Consider the following 24,442-nt stretch of genomic DNA (forward strand, 5'->3'; position numbering starts at 1 on the left):
GCGAAAGAAGGAGCCGTTGTCTGTCTTATGTATCCACCTTATATTTCACGTTTTAGATTTCAAGCTTCATTATGTATGCTAGGCTGTAAGACATTCAGATATGGTCCTTGCAGTAGTTGGGTTGCAGTGTAAGATTAATATTTTCACAGATCTGAGTTTCAGTATAAGCCTATGTCTCGATTCATTAGTATATAACCAACATCATGAGTGTACTAATGCCTTGTCAGCTAGACATTCGGAAGTGTGCAGGCCAAAATGGCACCGATTTCATGGGGAGGAAACGGCTACCAGATGTCCTACGACATATGCAGTGGTTTGTGTGCTATATTTATAAGCATTAATGGATCTACTTTCGTCCTCATTTTCCCACCATATTTCAGCACGTGTGTCCACCAAGTGAGCGAGCTTGACCACCCGATCCTGTTGCAGTAGCCTCTTACGACAAGCGCGGGTCACTGAACCATCGTGTCTTCACGGAAACAATACCGACATAAGCGACAGTGGCAATGCGAGACTAGATCTATTAATTGTCCAGTGGCACACAGACTAGGGATGGCACAAGTTCAAAGTTCCTACCTTCTCTTATCCTACTCCACTCGGCTACCCGTTTGTATTTGAACTCCTGACATCACATTTGCAAGAAATATTCTTCAGCCCGGAGACTAAAATTTCGACATTTTCTTATTAATTCTATAACAGGCGATTGTAAGGGTTCTAGTCAAAATGGCCACAGGTCAAAATGGCCACAAGAAATTCAAAATGGCTATGCATTATTATTTTATTTTTTAATATACTCAAAACACATTTCCATGTTGTATTTTTTTTTATATCAAGGTGTAAAAATGTCAAACAAGTTACCTGAGACAAAACTTGATGTTTAGTAGACATCAACAAATCCTATTTTCAACAAATACAAAGACAATACGTCGCCTGAAAATCAGAGTGTTTTTATGTCACTTAAACCTAATTTAGGGACAATGGACTCCAAACATTGAAATCCGATTTTCTTACCATTTATCAGAAGATAGAATAACACCTAATCTTTAGTATGATAGTCAAAACACTTTTCACAGAGGGTATAAATAAAGGAATGACATACATGTTTTTACCAAACCAGCACAGTGGAGCCATCATGAAATGGACGGAAAAACAACCATCTTTAAATTTTGGCATGGTCGCCTTCAGAAGTCCCTTTGAAAGGCTCCCTGTCCCTTTTCCAATTCGTCGTATTTTTTATAATAAATACGACACGTGCTTCTGATCATATGATGAAGAGCGCTTAAGTATATATACTGTATTTATACATTGCCCGAAATGTGCATGAAAAGTGCTTGCGAATGATAAATTGTATGAATAAATGAACGAACAAATGTATAAAATGTACTTGTTTGTGTTGGTGAAGTAACGAAAATATAGGCTTGAAATAATCGAATATCTTGCCAGTCGTAAATATGTTTTCTTCCTTTGACTTCTTTTGACACGTTCCACAGGTTTAATCTCCAACTACCATTGTTTCGCTTATTCTTTTTAAATATGCAAGGGTAAATGTTGCCCCAAGCCGTCTTGCTAGGAGCTGAAGTGAAAATTAATTCTATAGTCGGCCTGGCGGTACCTCCCCATTTCTACTTCGTAGTGTCCAGAATATACTGCTGACAATGGTTTTGATATCTGGAGCAAACAATGTTCCCGTTTTCTAAGTTGTTTAACTTTCCTTTTGTTGAACCAGTCCTTTTCTAATGAATAAACTATGTTTAAATTTAGCAAACAAACAGCTCAAAGTGTTACATAAGAAAACATCTCAAAGTAAGGATAAAAAACATTTCAAAATATTATATAAATAACGACCTCAAAGTATCAACTAACGAAGCATTTCAAGACAATACCCGTTAAGATGAAAAAAAATGTATGGCCATTTTGACTTTTTGGAATGGCCATTTTGACTAGGGGTTGTGGACATTTATACTTTTTAGTGTGGCCATATTTTTGTGTTGTTGCCATTTGGACCTGTTCCCGACTGTAAAATATGTCTAAATCTTCATAGAAAATGCAATCTTTTAAACATGAAAGAATAACATAGTACATCGTTTTACATATTAGTCACATGATCATAACGGATTCAGACTCGTACCAGTGCTCAACTCATTACCCAACCGGTATCCAGGTTACCCGTGCCAGCCCTGAATGGGACTGTGCCAATAAATTGTCCAGTGGCAATGATATTGTATCTGTAAATTTCCCGCATTCCTTGCCGCTTTCCCTCAGTGACTTTTCGCTGACGTGCCAGTTTTGCTATAATCCCTCCTAAGGATAGTAGCATTCTGTCAAAATATCCCATGTTGCACTGCGTCCGATTTGTTGATATTCATTGCAGCATTACTGAGGACGGAGAAGGGCACCTGTCATGTTTCTTGAAAATGACAGGCTAAGTTTTATAGTTTGTTTGTTTACTGTTTGAAGAGGAGGAAACATTCTTCTGAAACATCATATTTTTAAAAGTTGAGTGGGCGTCACGATGTAGTCACAGAGCTAAGATGTTACCTGTCTCAAAAAGGCTTCAGTTGGAGGCACTCTCACGCCTACACCATCGAAATGGATTTAGGGCTAGAACTGTTTGGCAGTAAGCCATAATCACCACAGATGCTACTGAAATGTAACTCTTGGATACAAACCTTACAATGGACGTCAATACCTGAGTTATGTGCTGTTGAGTTTGGATATGGCAAGTGAGAGTAAGAGACCACCGAGTACCAAGAGGCAAGTTTTACGTCGGAGTCGGACCTGTGTTGTAAGTGCCGCACATAGAAATTCACTCAATTTCGAGCCAAGGGCATTCGAACAAACTGTTGACAAGTCAAGAGAAAATTCACCAGAAAAGAGAAGCCCCCAGTCTACATGTCAAGCCCTGAAACATGCTGTTTCGGCCTTGACCCGACTTGATGATTTTGTGTCTGAAAAACTGGGATTTGGATTTTTCTCCGATGTATACAAAGTAAGTAGTTACCACAAGTAAGTTTTCACCAAACACGTGTAGTAGTCAGTCCGAACAAGTCTTATGTACCAGATTTGAACATTACATAGAATGATTGTTAAACACCGGTACTATAGCTCTATGAAGGTCTGTAAATAAATGAGCCCTGATCAAACCATCTATTGACTGACATCATGAACGTAAACTTATGCAGATGGGATATGGTGATATTTACCAAGACAGACCATCTGATTCCATTAGTTACCTCTTTAAGAGAGTGACTTGCGAAAATTCAAATTAGCATTTAAACAATCCGTATATAGAATGACTGGCTGTTTGAATTTATCATGTTTCTTCTTTGTTAAACAAAAGGACCATAAATTGGCTTAATGTTGCTATATGGCGACACTGTTTACTGTTTACGGGAGTAGTAACCATGTACTGATGATTTAGTCAAAATATTTTTATCTAACAATATTTTCTAAAAGTTCCTGCCATGATTTCTACTTGCTGCTTATCTTGGACATGATCCTGATGATATACATGTATCTTGATACATGGTCCAATATACTGTACATGAGACTGCAACCTCTGTATTGTAATACATTACAAGCTACATCATGCAATCTGGTATTAACTGCTGACTTACTGTGCTTAAGGTATTGTCTTTCTTATGTTTCATTAGCCTGTTTCGTCCGTCTGTTTTTACCAACACTGGTCCATTTTGCATCACGTTTACTTTAACTGACAACAGAATGTTGTTAACTGACAACAGAGTGTTCTTAACCGACACCTTCATCTTCAAGCACCTCTATCCAAACTTTTGAAACTCCCCAAATTATATAAAACAACCCAGAGTCTGTTATTTATTTCAATGTAATGCACATTTTTTTCCAAGAAATGACTGAAAAGCTGGTAGTTTTATGGTCACAGAATCCCTTATAATCAATATGTTGAAAGTCTGGTAGTAAAGGATACTGTTGAACAGTGCACCAATATGTTTCAAGGACCACAGCCTTTTTTGGTTTGACAAATAATTAGCTGCTACTTTGGGTGATATATCATGTACATTTGGAATTTGTAGACACAAATGTATGTTACTATTGTATGTTTAGTTTATATCTCTATTTTGTCTGTTAATCAATCTGTATAATGTCTTTTGTGTGAGCCCATCTTGTGTGCTGGTATGGCCATAAGCCAACAACTACATTTGATGAAGTAGACATGGAGACTACAGATCTTGCCGTCAACCTAAATGGCATTTACTGACTGATAAGATTTTTTATTATAATATTCCCACTCAGCAAGGAAGTGATATGTTATGCCTGTCACAATGGATATAGTAGAAGTATTACATGTTCTGGTCACATGACACATTTGTAGCCATAATAATTGTATTGTGTTACAAAATGAATGGTCAAGGTTGCCAACAACTCTGACATGTCACATGTGAAGATCATTAATATTGTCTTCCCTAGACTACACGATGAAAAGTGATCTACCTTCTGTTGTTGGTGATATATAGCCCGTATTTTATATTGTCTTGTCCAAATAGTGATATTAGTTTTTACTTTCCACACTGGTTTTAGATTGTAATTGTGATATTCTAGTTGTTATACTGTCCTTTGATGACAGGTTTTTATGATGTACAGGCCTTCCATTTCAGTATTAATTGTTCTCGTCACGATATGGCTGAAATATTTCCGATGTGACATTAATATTCACTCACTCACTCACTCACTCACTCACTCACTCACTCACTCACTCACTCACTCACTCACTCACTCACTCACTCACATGATAAAAAAACAGTGCAGAACTTAAACTAAGTATGCAGGAGCAAGGTAGGACAAAGGATCAGTCCATATTTGATAATGTTGTTTGTTTAGTCTTTGTTTTACATGTTTGTATTGCTGTTACTGAACAACCCATTATGTGTTAGATGAGCAGTATTTTTATTGGAAGCAGATACGTCCATGATCAAGTTCTGTAAGGATCTTTTTACCTTTGACAGTTACTATCATATAGCTGGAATTTTTGAAAGTGTCATATTAAATTATTATGATGTCAGCCCATCTTTGGCTTAGCCTTCATATATTGCAATAACTATGTGGTAAGGTATATTAGGCCTATCTTCATCATATTTCTTGTTTCATACATTGTACATCTGTTACTTACAGACAGACTAAATACCCAGGAGATTGTCTGGTCTAAGTCAGACAAAAGTATACAGACAGTTGTCAGGAAACACAAGCAAGGTTATGGAGTTAGTAAAGGAACTTTTGTTACGATGTTGATATCAAAAGTATCTCCAGAATATTTATTTAATAAATTACAAGCAATTTTGTATACTCTGTACTGTCAGGTTTAAATGAAATGTACAAACTTGTTGAAATTCCAATATGTAAGGCTCTTCAGAAACTAGCGTGTTTGAGGTAATGTCTTCATGAGTGCTGGTATCTTTTGTGCTCTATGTTCCTACATTCCATGTGGTGGATGATTTCTCTATATGCAGCTGATTTGCCTCATCAGTAGAAGTGTATGTTTGATGCAGTATTTAACATGATTGTTAAAATGTATGCTGCGTACAGTAGAACAGTCTCCTTCTGTGTAGACAGTAGGATTAGAACATTTATATAGTGTACTCCTTAGAAAAAGAATCAGAAATCGTATGCATCATTAAAACATGCTTAATGTTGTGGAGAGATGAATTCTTTTGAGGTTAACATGCTTTAGCAAGATTAGTTTTGATAAACAGGATATGTTTTGACGATGTCACATAAGTGATAAATATTTTTAGGTGGTAAGCTAAGCCTTGGAATGAGAACCAGAAATACATGGTTTTACACCTGAAGCCATTATTATACTGAGTGAGTGAGTGAGTGGAGCAATATTCCAGTGATATGACGGCGGGGAACACCACAAATGGGCTTCACTTATTGTACCCATGTGGTCAGCTGAACCTGGGTCTTCAGCGTGACGAGTGAATACTTTAACCACTAAGCTACCCCACTGCCCCCAGATTGTGGAGTTACTAGTACTTTTTGTACTTATGAAGTTGAGAAACAGTGTCTCTGTACAAAGAAGTTACACTGGGATGCAAGCATATGTTGCATGCTTGATTCAGCATTTAAAGTCAATATATAAATAAAGCTCAACAAAACCATTGATAATAGGAGTTAAAATATTAAGAATTGATATGCCTTCCTATCTGGTGTCATGACTATACTTGATCGTATTACAAGGGATTATGTCTCATGCGTTTACTCCACGCTTTTGAAGAGTTTGTCACAACAGGCGTTACTGCTCTGTACGTGACCTCATTCTTGTGCATATGTCTCATGGTTATGTATGCTATGTGTCTGTTTTCGTGTCCATGAATGACATTGGATATTGAAGAGAAGTTATGAATATGAAAAGATCTAGAGGTGGCTAAAAAGATTGATAATCACAACTATCTTATATGGGAAGAATCTTTTGTTGACATGAAAATTGCTTTATTGATCATATCTTGCATGAAGTCAAACTGTTGTGATGAAATAGTTTCAGTTTGCACGCACACTATGAAAAGGTAATTCTTTATTAATGGGACATTTCTATTGAATATTGTTGTTGTTAGTTTAGTGTATAGCACAACTGTCATGCTAATGATTCTCTTGTGCTGCCCTATATTTAGCTCTGTCGGGGCCATGTGGAATTACTTGTGTCAAGTGCCTTTTAGACTTGGTAGTGATGCAGTTGAAATGAGAGGAATCCTTTATTCTTTATTAGGTTTCTTTACAAGGTATATGTAATAATGCACTGTTAGTGAAATTCTGGAAATATATAAAAGAACACTTGTACATTCATGTATTCCTATGTATATGAGTATACATTGAAGTGACTGCATCCCATGCTTTCTGTTGGGCTTCAATGACAAAACATGGAACTGCACAACCTGTGTAAATCAAAATAGTGTTACGCGTTTTATGATATTTTCTCGTTGAAAGTAAACAATTCTTTCAAAGAGGTCTAATAAGGTGTAACTTGTCAAAAGTAAAAATGTTAAAAAATATGTACAATAAATTGAATGGACTCTGCAAGATTAGAGGTAGTATGCAGGGTGCACGGAACTCTAGGTAGGAGAGTGATGTGCTGCCAGAAGTCACTAAAGTACTGTCAGAAATAGAAAAAAACTGTTTTTTTTTTACTGTTACTCTGTATACCTAAAATTTACATAACTGCAAATAGGATAAGTCGAGTTAAGTCACTTTGGCCTAACTAGGCATCCGGTGGGATGCGTAAGAGGTTATCAAGAAAAGCATGTGTACTCATAAAATTGAGCAAAACTTAGGAAAATATGAATAGCTGTTGAAAACAACTATAGATGGCAATTAGTTCCTCAGCCAGATATGTTGACGGATATTCGACTAATCCTGCCATGAAATATATGCGTTGCCGACTGACGCAAGGAGTCATCTCAAAGATATTTTGTGCTTTTTCATGTGTGTGGAATATGTCTCATCTATTGATTAACATCTTACATTCTTTCATGAAGTTTATGCAAAGATATGTAAAAGAGTATGAGACCTGATACCCATAGAAAAGCATCGTATGAAATGTCTCAAAATATACAGGTGGCATGACCATCCGAAGATCAACAGGACTAGATCCACATCCAATTTGTCAGCTGAAGCAAAAGACATTATTAGAAAAATGTATAATTATTTCAAACGAGAAAGTGAATGGGTTCGTCCATTTGTAGCTCCTGGAAAAGTATTTCAAACAGACCCAACATGCCTTGGATCTCTGAAAGGGCGTGTTGAGTGTAATCATCCATGCCTTGTCTATGGACATTCCAGGGACAATGTCAAAAGTTGGTAGGAAATTAAAACTGGATAGTTTTGATCAAAAGCTTGTCAGGAACACAATTAGAAAACTAACACGTCAAAATGAGCATGGCGACTGAAACAAATCCTTGCTCAAGACCACCAGCTTGATGTCTCCCATGAGTGATGTCCATGGTTTGACACAGATGGATGGTGGCAAGGGAGACTTCAAAGGAGATCATCAAAGCTGACATGAGTGACGCATGTCTGTTAAGTTTGTATAACTGGGTACACCTGTCGCCTCAGTTACTGTGTGCATTCCAGTGCCTGTCACTCTCTAAGACAGATACAGTGTACACCTCAGTGCCTAATTACCATGTGTCACAGGTACAATGTACACCTCAATGCCTAATTACCATGTGTCATAGTTACAATGTACACCTGAGTACCTAATTACCAAGTGCCAGGTACAATGTACACCTCACTGCCTGATTACCATGTGTCACAGTTACAGTGTACACCTCAGCGTCCCTCACTTACTGTGTACACCTCAATGTTTCCCAGATAGTGTTGCTGTGTACACCTCAGTGTCTCCAAGGTGGTGTTGCTGTATTCAGCTCAATGTCTCCCAGATAGTGTTGCTGTGTACACCTCAATGTCTCCCAGATAGTGTTGCTGTGTTCAGCACAATGTCTCCCAGATAGTGTTGCTGTGTACACCTCAATGTCTCCCAGATAGTGTTGCTGTATTCAGCTCAATGTCTCCCAGATAGTGTTGCTGTGTACACCTCAATGTCTCCCAGATAGTGTTGCTGTGTTCAGCTCAATGTCTCCCTGATAGTGTTACTATGTACACCTCAATGTCTCCCTGATAGTGTTGCTATGTACACCTCAGTCTCTTCCAGATAACGTATCGTTAAGAAAAGAGATTATTAGAGTGAGATGTTCAGAAATTTGTTATCTGAGAGAGTGTCAATATTGTCTGAATGCCACCCAAGCTCACATACAGACTGCATTACAAACAATTGTCTCTACAGTAGTGTTCTTATTGCAAATAGCTACAATATTGCTGATCCAGCATGAAACAATATTTATTCATTCAATCCACCAGTGGTCATGCTGGCATTCAGTAGATTCTCATTTAATCTGTGGGAGACCGATGGATAATTTATTTTCAGCTTGTCTCTGAAATGAAAATATTTTGCAGAAAATATGAACAGTCATAAATTAAAAGACTAAGTTTCTCATTCCAACATTCTAAAAGCTGTATTGAAAATATCACAAAGTTCTAGCAGCTGTCACTAACATTTTTATACACATGATGATCATAATACATTGTCTTTGTTACTAGAACACATATGGTTTATCATTTCTCTCAGACTTTGTTTTCAAAATACATCAGTGTGGCCAGCATGTTAAGATCAAGTGCCAGTTTACGTGTGTTAGCAGGGGGTCATTTGTAGGGAAGGGGTGGGGAAGTAGGTGGCACTGTCAGGCCAAGCTGTGTACATTAACAAACAGACACAATGCAGTTTTCATTCTCCACTGGAACAGGTAGAGCAAGTAAACATTTACAAGTGACTCAATTACACAGTTCTTTTGTCCCATAATGATACAGGGGATTCCATGTTTGTCAAATTTAAACTAAAGGATATCGTCTTCCTTTGAGCGCCTTGCCAAACTTTGGTTGCTCATGAATGAGTGTGGAGGGTCAACAGGATTAGGGGATGTGGGATCATGCTACAACCTACGAGTCTACGGTTTTATAACTGGAACTGGTCAACAGGATTAGGGGATGTGGGATCATGCTACAACCTACGAGTCTACGGTTTTATAACTGGAACTGGTTAACTGGAATTGTGTACTCATCCTAGTTTAAGTTAGGGGACTGGTTAACTGGAGCAGTGTGCTCATCCTACTTTAAGTCAGGGGACTGGTTAACTGGAGTTGTGTACTCATCCCAGTTTAAGTTAGGGGACTGGTTAACTGGAGCTGTGTACTCATCCTAGTTTAAGTTAGGGGACTGGTTAACTGGAGTTGTGTACTCATCCTAGTTTAAGTTAGGGGACTGGTTAACTGGAGCTGTGGACTCATCCTAGTTTAAGTTGGGGGACTGGTTAACTGGAGTTGTGTAATCCTCTTCCGTTAAATTAGGCGACTAGGTAACTGGAGTTGTGTGCTTTCCTACTTTAATATAGGGAACTGATTAACTGGATTCATGCACTGGTCCTACTTCCGCTGTGGTAGCGGGTTGGTGGGGGTAGTCTAGTGGTTAAAGCATTCACTCATCATACTGAAGACCCAGGTTTGATTTGCCACAAGGGTGCAGTATGAAGCCTATTTCTGGTGCCCTTTGCCGTGGCATTGCTTGATTATTCCAAAAACCGGTGTAAACTGAATTCATTGACTTATTAAACTAAGAGGACTGATTAATGGAGTTGTGGAATCATCCCACTTCAAATTAGTAGACTTGCTAACTGGAGTTATGAACTTATCCTGCTTCAGCATGTGGTTCTTGTTAACATAGAGTTATGTACTTATTCTACTTCAGCTTAGGGAATTACTTAACTGGAGTTGTGCACTTGTCAACTTAGGGGGCTTGTTAACCTAGAGTTTTGAACTTGTCTTACTTCAGCTTAACGGACTGGTTAACTGGCATTGCTGCAGTTGTACATGATTCTGGTTTTCACAAAAATGTGAAGTAACATATTGATCATTGTTGATCTATTTGACTTGGACACTCTTGGTGTTAATCGATTATCAATATCATGAATATGTCATGGGGCATGCTTTTTATAACCTAAATCTTGGTCGTAGGATATGCTTGGATGTGCCTTAATGCCTACAAACATTTTTCTTGTACCAGTAACAGACAGTGACAGTTACTCATCTGGGAGTGATAACAGATGATACATTCACTCTAATGGAAGAAATGCTGCATAAATTAGTATCGTGCAATGTAGATGTTGTCTTGTTGGTACACCTACAAAACAGCAGATACCTACCAGCCATATTGTTTAGTGTCACATCACCCTAGTCCTAATGCTAACCCTAAACCATACCCTAACCCTAAACCTTACCCTAAACCTTACCTTAACCCTGTCCTAAAGTAAACTTGCTTTCAAAGATGGTGGAAGGTATCCAGTATTCTGTAGTCCTATCGCTATCTTGTTTTTGAGAAACAGAGTTTTTCAAATCCAGTAAAAAAGTGAAAGTTGGGGGTCACTCTTCCCTATCTGTTATGGTTTTGAAGAGATATGCCCTCTGTCTACAACACAACTTCTGATACCCCCATCTCACCCTTTTACTACCCTAATGCAAATCATACGAACAAGCAACTCTTTATGTGCCCAATTTTCCTTTTAATGTTATTGAGCCAGGGGATGATTTGAACTGAGTCACATAAAAGCACATGCAGGACACTGATGGCAAGGGGAGTCAGTTTCCCATAATGTACTACACCAACTACTGCCATTTGTTGGTTTCACATTTTCGACTTGCTGTGTGCATGTGCAGAGTATGTAAAAATATCTACTAGTGAACTTCCGCTTTGGTCATATGCTTTACCGATAGTGTAAACACTCTCTAAAGAAAAGGAAAATCAAAACAAGTTTAGTTTTATGTCGACTGCAGCTTATTTAAATTCTTTTATAAACCAAAGTCTGAGAGTAGTGAAATAAATAGCTTAATTTATGTCAATAAGTTCTTGTATAAACACATCTCACCACTACCGAGATTTTCAATAAACTGTATCAACATCTATGCAGTACAAGATTTCAAGATTTTAAGAAAAACCCAATCCATTTGGTTAACAAGGAGAAAAAACATGTACTTCAGACATTACCACATCTGACAGCATACATGTGGGTGTCAGTTAATTTTAATGCTTGGAGATTTTGACAGTTTACTTACCCATAGATGAATAGGATGTCCAAATGCTTTGGTTCAAGTACATGGTCAGTTTATTTGTCAGGTGACCCATCGTACGACGGGCCAGGTGATGGTACTCAAGATGAACAAGCAAGAGAGTAATCGGGCCAATGTCTTGAGGGAGGTCCAGCTGATGAATCGCCTGGCTCATCCTAACATTCTCAGGTAAGCTGTTTTTACCTGCCAGATTATTCCAGTATTTCACACTCAGCATATGGCCCTTCCAGATTCAGCTGATGAACTACCTGTGTGGTGTCATTGTCCTCCGTCAACAGCTAGAGATATACCTTGTGCATAAGGCCTACCATCCCTTGTACACAAGATGGTGAGCTATGTAATGTGCTTGACCCTAATTAATTTAGTCACTGTGAAACCAACTTGATCTGTTACTAACCCAGCAAGTGTGCTGGAAATATCCCTTAAAATCCCCCTTGCATGATGGTTATTAGCATTGAAAAATAAACAGGTTTCTCGATCATGGATTGTTGAGTTTCGTCATTTGCTTTTAAGATAATAAGAAGGATGAACCTAGTATTCTTAAGGGTTTAGAGTGTATGGTTTACTTTCTCTATCATTAGTATCATTATCCCAATTGAGTTTTTGCTAGACAAAATATATAAAATCCTCCTCCAACCAAACATGGGCTACAGGCCTGAACGTATGTCTTGATAACCTGTATGTTTCAAAACATTGATTCAACCAATATTCAGTGGTGTCTCAAGTTCTCAGTTGTGAGGTGTTATCAGTAGCTTGCAAATGTACCTACATGCACATTTATTTCGTAAACATTGTTGAAAGATTTTAATGGTTGCTTGTCTCATGCCATATGCTGTGATGTCTTTGTAAATTTTCCACTGGTATCATGTTTTACTACCTGCTTTTAATATTCAAAACAGTTCTGAAGAGTTCAATTTTACTATTGGTCTTATGCCGTCGTCTGGTGAAAATTTGGGGTAGAATAGGTCTTCAGCAACCCATGCTTGCCATAAAAGCCAACTATGCTTAGATGCTTCATTGGTATGGACTGTCTAAGTTTGTAGTAAGAGGCGACTAACGGGATCGGGTGGTCAGGCTCGCTGACTTGGTTGACGCATGTCATCGGTTCCCAATTGAGCAGATCGATGCTCATGTTGTTGATCACTGGATTGTCTGGTCCAGACTCGATTATTTACAGACCGCCGACATATAGCTGTAATATTGCTGAGTGTGGCGTTATACTAAACTCACTCACTCACTCACTCACTCACTCACTCACTCACTCACTCACTCACTCATATGCCGTGACATTCATGTCAAGGTCAAATTGAGTCTTGAATATACTTGTATTTGAATGGTTCCCTCTCACTTAACCAGAGTCTAACCAAAAAGGTCAAGTTAAGACAACATTGCACTTTGGCTACATGACAGATGCAAGCCAGGTAATGTAAGTACCTCAACCCATGCTCTCCGAAGAGCCAGTGAACAACATATTTATCTTACTGAACACCTCAGTGTTAATTTTGAACTGTTAAATGTAGCATATTGCTGGATTTTCCCTGCAGGTATTGTCTTAGTAAAGTCTCTGTAATGTAATTCTCCTTCTTACTATTCACTGGGACTACATTTGAACATTTTGTCAAAGTTTATTTATTTGAAAGAGAGTCAAATGTTTTCGTAGCCATGCTAGATTTTGCGGATTACAAAAGAAGAACAGAATTAGAGTTATCTCCCTTCCATTGATTTCCATTTGCTAAACATCGGTAATTTCTATGCGTTATGCATCATTTAATGTTATTTGTGATAAAAAAAAGTGTCAGCGAAGTACTAAATAAGTTGCCATTGGCAGCTGGGTATATTGCAATGTACCTTGTGTGTAAGCAGGGTACATTGAAAATAACAGGAGAGTGCTCAGCCAATCAGAAAATGACATACTTAGTGTATCAAAGTGAGATATATTGATAAGGTATTATTTGAAATCTTTTGGAGGATTTCAGGAAATGCTCAGTTAAGTGATATTAGTGAAATGATTTTAACTCGTCTAAAATTATTTATGCAAAAGCAATTCTAATTCCAAGCACAAACATTTAGGCCTGTGGTTTTAAAAAGACACAAATTGGACTGCACAGATAAATTCAGTACTTGATAAAGTTTCACCAATGATAAATTCTATAAGGAGCTACAAATACTGATTTTCAAGAAAAATCACTTTTACCCAGTACAGGGTTCATACAGAATTTCAAGACCAAAGTTTAAGGCTTTTTCAAGGCTTCTCTGGGCAAAAGTAACGCCAATAAGACAGTTATATAAGTAAATCAAATAAAAATAATCACAAGCATTGTCACGAAGGTGACGTAATCCTGTGCTGCAAATATTCAAATATAACTTGAAAAGTACTGAAAAGGAAGGTAGTAGTTAAAGATGAAGTTAAATGCGCAATCCCAAGATGAAGCTTGGTGATGAATTAGAACATCCAGTGACCAGTTCTTGATATATCATGTTGACAAGCTTAACATGCAGGTGAACGTGCTGAAATCATCAAAGTGTCTCTGTGACCTTGAACACTACATGCAGGTCACTAAAATCTTCCCCAGATGAAGCTTCACGTTGAATGTGAAGAAAATCCAGAGAACGATTCTTGAGGTATCTCACTGACAAACTTAACATGTAGCTTAGCATGCTGAAGTCTTCAAAGTGTCATCATGACCTGGAAAATTAAGTGAAGGTCACCAAAATCGACGTGGCCCTGTGCCTTCCCTAGAATAAGCTTAAAGGTCACATGCAACGTAAAACACAACTTTGCAGATTCTGATACCTTTAGGTATGCAATTACCGAAACAAATCATGAAAAGTGCCAATTCAGTCTATAAAGTTGAAAACAACCCCATGAAAAAAAGCCCGCAAAGTCGGAGTTCAAACGATTCACTAAATTCCCCCCAGCGCTGGGGGGAAAACTGGTTTCAACGGCTGTGCTGCGCTGCGCCCATAACGCATGCGCAATGAATAGATTCGCAGAGCTTGAAACAGTATGCATGCTCAGAGTATGAGGTCGGGAGCAGAAGTCTAATCTTGGTTGTCTGCACAAACAAGTAAATAATCTACTCGTCACATTAAAAAAAACTTCTGTCACAGAGAAAGCTCAATGTCTGCTTTATTGACACCTGTATGTCTGTCTGCCTGTCTGCCTGTCTGCCTGTCTGCTACAGACAATATGCAATAGACAGCTTCAATCATTGACCACATGCAATTTGAACTTAACACCTATCAGGCTATACGCCATAAACAAAATAAACTATTTTATGACTCGTGCCCCTGAGTTCAGTCTCTGCCACATTATGTAATTAGGCAGGTGTGATACTTGTACACATGACAAGGTTTTATGTCTGTGGGTTGCAAACAAACTACAGCCATTCTTTCAGATGACTGGATTTGACGGAAACTGGTGCAAACTCTTTCAAGTCTTGCTTTGTACTTGGACGAATGACACTTTCCAGTCACGCAGTAGTTTACCATCTCTGCTGAGATGATTTTTGATTTGATCCAACTCAAATTCAGAGAAAGTGTGTTTACAAAACCCAACATCTCTATATACATTCTCTAGGGATAACAACTTATTCTAGTGTAAATGATTGACAACGGTATATGAATCCATACTGAAACGATGCATCAAGTACAATAAAAGAAGTTGTTATCTATAAAGAATCTTACTTTCTTGTGACTAGCCATACTTCTAACATGCCCATCAAACAGATCATCTTTCTGTACACACAATGAGCCCTCAGCTTATCAGCAAATGAACCAGCCAATCGGAAGTCGTCGTTACCCTTGAGTGCACAGCCACCCGCTACGACTGGGTTCGGTCTCCCGAGGGCTTCATTTCGAGGGAAGTTAGCCCAAGTACAAAATATTGCACTTTTGAATCGCGATTGTATGCTTATAATTTTGTTTATTTGTTTTTAACAAGCAGCAGTGTATAGTAGATGTCATGAGTAAGTGATAATTGTGTTTTAATTATGTTTGATTTTTTGGTTGCATGTTACCTTTAATGTTGAATATGAAGAAAATTCTGGGAATAGTTCTTGAGATATGTCACTGACTAGGGTAAAAGGTTAAAGTCCCCCTGTGACCTTGACATAAAGGTAAAGGTCATCAAACCTATTTGAGACCTGTCTTTTCCTATGATGAACCTAGGTACTAAATATGAAAAGAATCTAGTGAATGGTTCTTAAGATATTCCAATTCATACCTACACACTGACAGATGGACGGAGCCTTAGACTATATCCCTCGCTTCACATTAAACATGCACCAAAATGAAAAACACACAACTTCTGAGCACTGTTAGGTTTAATCTGAAAGTAAAACAAACCAGCATAATGCAAAGCCATACCCAGACAGCCATCAGAGGTAAGATCAGTAAACCCCACTAAGTCTATAGCCTTCCAAACACCATGAACACCAATGAAAGAATATGTTATGAAAGTTCCTTCATACTTTTAATACTAACTTGTAAAAACAGTTGCAAGCGATCACAAACACCCACACCCACTTCCACACTTTTTACTTGATATAATTTGATTTGACTTAAACATATTTATTCAAGAGAATGGATTGGGTACAAGTAATCCCAACTTAGGACGACACAAGAAAAACAGATTGAGAGTTATCTCCCTTCCATTAATATATTATCCATTATTGATATATCAACATATAAAATTCAAATAATACCGAATCAATGTACATGTGTCTCACTGTAATACAGTCATCCGTCGCTAGAACGCGTTTCGCGATACCACGGGTTCACTGGTAATCCGTGACTCCCTAAAAGTTCATGTCACTTGCGCGTTGCATAATGAGAACAAAGCAATGACCTAATAATATACATTTCCACGTGCTCTCCATATCTAGTTGGGGTCGTCAACTGATCATTTTTTGTTAAATAAACATCTACTTCATGTTGCTGTTGCTGGATTATCTGTTGTTTGAGTAAATTAATGAGATCATCCCTCTGAACTGTCAATACTAATATGAACATCAAACATGCCGCGTGTTGTCATTGGAGTAACAACATGGCGGATGTGTATGCAGTGTCAAACGGAGTGTAAGCCGGACAATAACTGGAAAAAATAGAATCTCGTGTATGAAAAAGACAATACATTCTCAATACAGATAACCAGAAACAAAGCACTCTGGAGCACTTTTAAATTACATCCTCACGTTCAAAATGAATGAATTTGGTAACCATTCACTGATGCACATACTGTACGTTTTGTGTATACACACATACATGTTTGCCAAATGCAATGTATATAAACACTCAGGTTGCTGGGTCTTTCACTCGACCTATATTCCATGTGAGCAGTAACGCGGGTTTCTGATAACGCAGTTGTCCATCGACCCCGAGACTCGCGTTATTGCGAGGGACGACTGTACAGATTTCACTAATCTCACTAACGGAGCATTTTGTTGAAACAAACTATGGCCCATCTGGACTAAGTGCTCTCAAAACAGTAACACCAGTGAGCCCAATTGAACATCTACAGAGCAAGACATTATGAGAGGTTGTCTGGTTATGTTTTTGTTGGCATTTAACTTTATCTTAAACTACTTAAGTTTAAGTTACTACTTAAGTTAAATGTATTTCATTTAAAAACACCTGATTGGCGAAAAAAAACATAACATTTTCATAATCACTAGATATTCCGCTTTCGTTCTACAACCTCTCCAATGAACTAGGTTATTGTTTTACCTGCAATACACGACTTTATTGGGAAAGTAGTGGTATCAAGCGATCGAGTCCACCATGTATGTCCTTCGACGAGCTGCTCTCTGATTGGTCAAAAATAAGACACCAGTATTATTTTTATTTCAAGGAGCTATATATTGTGTTGGTTTTTAAATGAAATACATAGTATTTCTTCTCCAAGATGTGATGATTTTCGTAGGCAGGTTTTTGGCATACAGATGAAAAAGTTGTCTTTTCACGAGTTCTATGCAATGTTACTCGGTACATACTGCACTGATATTGATAAGTTTGGATTTATTCGAAAGGGAATTTATCTGGCTTTATTTCAGTAAGAATTGCGGCTGTATATGGATATCAATGTACGCTTGTTGACCAGAACATATGCCTTTTCAGCAATACAAGTCCCTATGGTACTGATGCTCCACAGCATTTTCAACTTTCTCAGCTAATTTTTTCCATGTGTCTTGTGAAATCTTTGCCATGGATTTATTAACTAGATTTTGTCCGAACTAAAAGTGCTTTATGGTTCAACTTCTTTATTATACAAGGTCACAACGTTTCGAGGCGGATTCTAGTCTCTTCTTCAGGTGAAGTGAGGGTAAAACTAAATCGATCAATCGAAGCCTGTACATCAATTAATAGAAACCAGTATATCTTGTTACCCAATCTGTCTCGAAACGTTGTGACCTTGTATAATAAAGAAGTTGAACCATAAAGCACTTTTAGTTTGATTCCTCCAACTTCTAAATGCCTTTGAAACAACTTAGATTTTGACCGTTTGTCATTTTCAGCGTTTTGTTATTCTGGGTAATGTCAGAATTGATGATACCCCAGGTCAGTTCATTTGGTTTCAAATCATAATGGTAAAAGAGGCAAACATAAGAAATCATGACCTTGTGATTTCAGATATTGGTCAATTTTTATACACAGGTCCTCTTTTGTTGATTTTAATGATTCACCCAAATCTCATCAAGGTAAACAGGCTCAAACCCCTCTTTCCTCTTTCGACACATGGTGCATAAATAATTATTCTCATTCGCACAATATCTGATCTTCAAAGAATCTGTTTCACGCAAACTTTGGTGTACCAAAATCTGAACTTATGAAGCAATTTCCAGAGTTGGTATTTTGATATTGAGAGGGAATGTTGAGTTTCCATTTCTTTTTGCAATATGCGAGATGATAAGTCTTTATTCTTGCTGTATAACCAGTTGTTTTTGAAACAAATCAAGTTTTTCAATTTGCATAGATTTTGATAAGCCTCCTTCCTGGGCACTCGTGTCTGAAGACATTGTTTTAATAATGTTTTCAATTGCTGCTCTTGAACCCCAACAGCATAATATGTACATTTAAGAAATTTATCAAGTGCATAAAATGTCAATCAGTCAATCAGTAGGATAAACCGTCCGGGGACAAATTTGCCAATGCCTCTCGCTTACCTGGCTGTTACCTGAGCTGTTGCTATACCCTTGTCACAAATCTTGCAGTATCGAATGAAAATAATGATGGTTGGTGTCACTTACGATTATTTGTTTTTGAGTGCAATTTATTGGGGAGATTTTAATTCAAATGAACATTGATTGTCTTTGCCAATCAGAAAAGGACAATTATGTGTGAGGTAAGATAATTGCCAGTGTGCACTTTTATGACAAAAATACTGTAGTTTCTCAGGGTCACTGTACACCTGTTATCTTGATGAGTCCATAAAGTCTAAGACATATCAGACTGTTATGTGATGACTTGTGAATGTTTGTTTGTTATGTTGCAGGTTTCTTGGGGTTTGTGTTCATGAAGGCCAGCTACATGCTCTGACAGAGGTACGCACCACTCACCATACCCTACCAGTGACTGCATCTCTTAACAAACGTATCAAAAACTACCTAGTGTTGCTTAGGGCCATGAGACACTTACCTGAGGTTTTATGTGTTATTTTTTTCTGTGGGTAATTTTTTTCTGAAGTGTTTAAAAAGCACACCTAAAGACATCCAATGTGAAATGAGACGTGGTGTCTTTACAACATACATGCAGTATAGTTACAGTTACTCAGGTGCACAAATAGATGCATTTGAAACATTATGAAGTAATTCAGCTTTCTGCAATTCTGTAAGGTTTCCCCAAGTTTTTTCAATGTCAGTGAGCAGTGTTATAAAACACAAAAGCTGTCTAGATTACCTTGTCTGGAATTGTAACAATCTGAGAATGTATAATGTCTGTGGAATATCATCTAAATGCATCTTTTCTTGTCTGTGGAGTATGGAGTTAACTGATTCATTTTGTACCAACTTAGTTAAGTTGTAAGGACCAGGTTTCTGACGACTGGGCTGTCAGAGTTTGTGAAGTAATTGAAGCAAGTCTTGTTCTAGAATGTGATACTCAGTCTCTTTTGTGCTGTTGTATGGGTATCGCCTGCAAGTGTAAAATTTCAGATTTCAGTAGATGCAGCTTACACAACTATGAAATATTTTTATAATGAATGTGATCAAGCAGTTATTTTGGTTTTCTTATGTTATATGTACACATGACAAATTCCTTTTGAAATCATTCTCTGTGTGCAAGGAAACATGTTGTTACTGATGTTGATTGTCAGCTTTCCAAATATACCCAACTGTGTACTACTTGCCACTTTGTGGAAGCTGTTCGGTGGTACAGCCACAAGGTCATGCTGACCCAGTTTGTAGTTGGAGCTTGTAGTGTGTGCAATAAGGAAGTTTGTCAGTTGTTTCCAGTGCTGGCATCAGCAGCTGTACCTGCTTTCTCCACCACCACCTCCTTACAACTAGACTGAATGCCAGCCAGAAGATTGACCTCCACAACAAAATACATGTGGTATTCACAGCATTTCACCACACACCAGTTTACCTGCTATCTATATCATAAATGGGCTAATCTGATTCACCATTGTTAGTTCTGTAAACCATAAAGGAATATTCCGATCATTTTTCTGCCATAATTATCTGCCTTCATATCTCAGTTCTGGGAAAGGACAAAATGAAATTGTGTAAATGAAATGATATGTGTTTAGAGGCTGACCATTGAATAAGACTTGGAGGATGGACACTGAGAAATGAATCACTGCCTGAAGGTTAAATATACTTAGTTTTACCTTCATGTGGGCATTACAAAACCTTAATTGTGTTAGTTGATAAATCTTGGTTGATAAACTGCTTTGGTAATCCTGTAATAGGTTTGGTCATTCCTTCTTGTAGTAGCATTGTTCTTGACATGTCATGGTTATTTATAGTGAATAGGTTTTGTAAACATTGTCGAAATTCTCTGATGATGTATGGCTCAAGGTTTGCCATTGGTGTTAACATGTAGGACTGTACAAAAGCCCAACAGACTCAGAATTTATAAAACCAAAAACTGTAAATAGGTACAGTTCTGAAAAAAAAATTTTTTTTCCCCAGTTGACTGCCATGGGTTTTCAATCCAGAATGACTTCATTGCATCATATTTCCACAGAAACAGGTCTTATTTGCATGTGGGATGTATTTACTGATGAGTTATCACAATACAGTGTACTTTTGTGTTTCATCAGAATCAGCCCAGTTTCAATATTAAAACTGTCAATATTATGTATAAGTGTGGTAAATGTTTTTTTCCAGTAAAGTCTGCCAGGGCGTCATCTACACAGAGGGCCAATCCAGTTGTCTGTAAAACATGTAACATGCACTGATAGGAGTAATGCTTGTTTGGTGTTGTTTTCATCATTTCACCATGGTGGATTGTATGAAGTGTATAAAGTGTATTTAGAGTGTGCTTGTTCCTATGTATAAGTTGTTGACTTCCTACTCAGCAAGATGTGTGAGACAGCTGACAGACTGAAGGAAGTGGTTACTTGACCGTGTTAGGTCCAGCATCATATCCAGTTGTATACAGGATCATGATAACTCCTGGTGGAGGCTGACACTCAGCTCCAACTGTACCCAGACACTGCTCCACTCAGCTCCCACTGTACCCAGACACTGATCATGAGAACTCCTGGTGGAGGCTGACACATAACTCCTGGTGGAGGCTGACACTCAGCTCCAACTGTACCCAGACACTGATCATGATAACTCCTGGTGGAGGCTGACACTCAGCTCCAACTGTACCCAGACACTGCTCCACTCAGCTCCCACTGTACCCAGACACTGATCATGAGAACTCCTGGTGGAGGCTGACACATAACTCCTGGTGGAGGCTGACACTCAGCTCCAACTGTACCCAGACACTGATCATGATAACTCCTGGTGGAGGCTGACACTCAGCTCCAACTGTACCCAGACACTGATCGTGATAACTCCTGGTGGAGGCAGACACTCAGCTCCAACTGTACCCAGACACTGATCGTGATAACTCCTGGTGGAGGCAGACACTCAGCTCCAACTGTACCCAGACACTGATCATGATAACTCCTGGTGGAGGCTGACACTCAGCTCCAACTGTACCCAGACACTGATCATGATAACTCCTGGTGGAGGCTGACACTCAGCTCCAACTGTACCCAGACACTGATCGTGATAACTCTTGGTGGAGGCTGACACCAGCTCCCACTCCCACTGTACCCAGACACTGATCTTGATAACTGCTGGTGGAGGCTGACACCAGCTCCAACTGTACCCAGACACTGATCATGATATCAGAAGTTTACACCATAAACAGAGAGCCAAGTGTATCGGTAAATGAACTGATTGAGCCAAGACCAGTAACTTCCATATTTGTTCTATGAACTGGATCCTGAGATGTACTTGACTTAATTGTAGGGAAATCATTGTAGGGTGTTTCTTAAACTCAGACACTTCACTCTCAAATTTGTTCTGCAGTAAATAGAGCATGTAAGATACTTTGTATTCTACAGACATGATTTTCAGTAAATGGAAGCAGTCAAAGCTATTGATCTGTTCAGGGACTGTTCATAATTTATGTCTAGGGGTGAGATGATGATTTTTATGGACAATGTGAATGTCCTGCCCTCAGATTTGTGTACAAAGTTAGAAAGTAACTGATGTCGACATGTATCTCATGAAAAATAGTATTCGTAGCTGACTTCTTAGGGTTTATAATCCTGATCTGGATAAACATATGGAAGTGTTTTTGATTGTTTGTCATAAAGACTTGAGTATTTAACAACATTCATTCCTATGGAAACATTCTCAACACATTGCCACAGTATGTTGCTAACAAAATCCTGATTGTAACAGGATCAATGTTATTTGTTTCCAACATAGTATGAGCAGTGATGACTCTACATTTCAGTTCATCAATGGCGGGAACTTGGAGCAGCTGTTGGCAAGATGGGAGGAGGAGCTACCCTGGACTCAGCGGATCAGCCTGGCGCTGGACATAGCACGTGGTGTCAACTATCTCCACTCACGGGGCTTCTTCCACAGGGATCTCACCTCTAAGGTATTTTTCCTCATCTTGTGTTCTTTTGACGAGCCTTACTAACTTGACTGTGTAGAAAATCTTGTCAAGAGAAAAAGATATACAAAGTAGAAACAATTTGGATTGACTGAAGTATCATGACTTAGTTCCTGCAAATACTGTAGGAAATGAAATAAAGATGGTGTTTAGCAATTGTGTCAGATAAGGCCTACTGATAGCGGATGAATGGTATTGTAAATTTATCCATACTGTATACCAAGATCGTTTTCTCTCTGAATGAACCAAGGATTCGTTATGTATTTCTGTAAAGTAATGCTGATGTGAAAGTAAGGTATTTGCGTGACTGAGGATTATTTTCCTTGCTCAGCTGTTTATCACTAATTAAAAGTGGAAGAATTTCAACTGTTTCTAATTCATTGAAATGTAGATGTCTTTTGTTTGTGTGTTGACACAGAATGTCCTGTTGCGGAAACATGATAATGGCCGCTACACAGCACTGATTGCAGATTTTGGTTTATCCATCAAGATACCCGACCCACTGTAGGTAGACTGTGCCTTGCATTTGAATGTACTACAGTTTTAAAGGGCAAATGTATATGAAAGGTTATTGGCGCCAACAATGGCAAATATTTGATTGAAGTGAAAATTAAGTTGCATAACTTGTGCGTTTTTAAGTAATGCGGAGGGATATAGTTGTCACCTCATCTGTCCGTCTGCCCACCCATCCGTCTGTCTGTAATCATTTTGTTTCCTGAGCATGACTCAGAACCCATTCAATATGTTTAGACCAAATTGGCAGATGAACTGAACCTATTGTTATGCCTTTTTGCTATTCACAATTTTTTTTGCGTTTTTATTTTTCTTGTTTTCCATGGAAATGTTTTGGTCTCTGTCTAATTGGAGGGGTGGGCTTCGTTTCCAGGAGCATAACTCAAAAACTGTTCAATATTTTTCTGCAAAACTTGGAAGATACATCAATCAGAACATGAAGTGGTGTCTTTTGCAATTTACAGGTTTTTGTGGTTTTTTTCCTTGGTTTCCATGAAATGGTTAAAAAACGAGGGTGTGTTTCATTCCTGAGCAAAACTTGAAAACTTCTTAGTAACCGTAGATATGTGTGGCAGACTTGGTAGATATGTGTGGCAGACTCCAAAGTGGTGCCTTTTGCTATCTACAGATTTTGATGATTTACGATTTTGTGTTCGTCTCAAAAGGGAGGGATAGGCTTCATTTCTGGAGCACAAATCGAAAACTACTTGCAGCAAAATTTGGCAGATATGTGAGGCAGATCCCATAATGGTTTGTTTTGCTATTTACAAGTTTTATTTTTCCCATTTTCCATGGAAACGATTCAGACTTGGTCTGAAAAAGGAGGGATGGTCTCAAAAACTTCTTAATATCTTTTAGCAAAACTTGGCAGATATATGAGACAGATCTTGAAGTGGTGTCTTTTGCTATATACAGATTATTTTCATTTTTATTCTTCTTGGTCTCGATGGAAACGATTCATACTTGGTCTGAAATAGGAGGGATAGGCTCCGTTTGCGGAGCACAACTTGAAAATTTCTTCATATCTTTCTGCAAAACTTGGCCGATATGTGAGCTAGACCCCATAGTGGTTTGTTTTGCTATTTACATTTACAATTTTG

The 24,442-nt window shown here is 38.2% G+C and overlaps 1 protein-coding gene across 1 annotated transcript in view; it reads left to right on the forward strand.

Moving 5' to 3' along the window:
• Nucleotides 1–2,333: 2,333 nt before the first annotated feature.
• The window catches only part of LOC137291796 (dual specificity testis-specific protein kinase 2-like), a 41,841-nt gene continuing 19,732 nt past the window's right edge, over nt 2,334–24,442 (forward strand). Inside the window, exons 1-5 of the mRNA XM_067823326.1 lie at nt 2,334–2,989; nt 11,749–11,870; nt 19,195–19,243; nt 22,665–22,814; nt 23,248–23,333. Of these exons, the coding sequence (XP_067679427.1) occupies nt 2,717–2,989; nt 11,749–11,870; nt 19,195–19,243; nt 22,665–22,814; nt 23,248–23,333 (680 nt within the window). The 5' untranslated portion in view covers nt 2,334–2,716. The remainder of the gene's footprint in view (nt 2,990–11,748; nt 11,871–19,194; nt 19,244–22,664; nt 22,815–23,247; nt 23,334–24,442) is intronic.

Source organism: Haliotis asinina, chromosome 7, assembly GCF_037392515.1.
Source record: "Haliotis asinina isolate JCU_RB_2024 chromosome 7, JCU_Hal_asi_v2, whole genome shotgun sequence".
Classification (NCBI taxonomy): Eukaryota; Metazoa; Mollusca; class Gastropoda; order Lepetellida; family Haliotidae; genus Haliotis; species Haliotis asinina.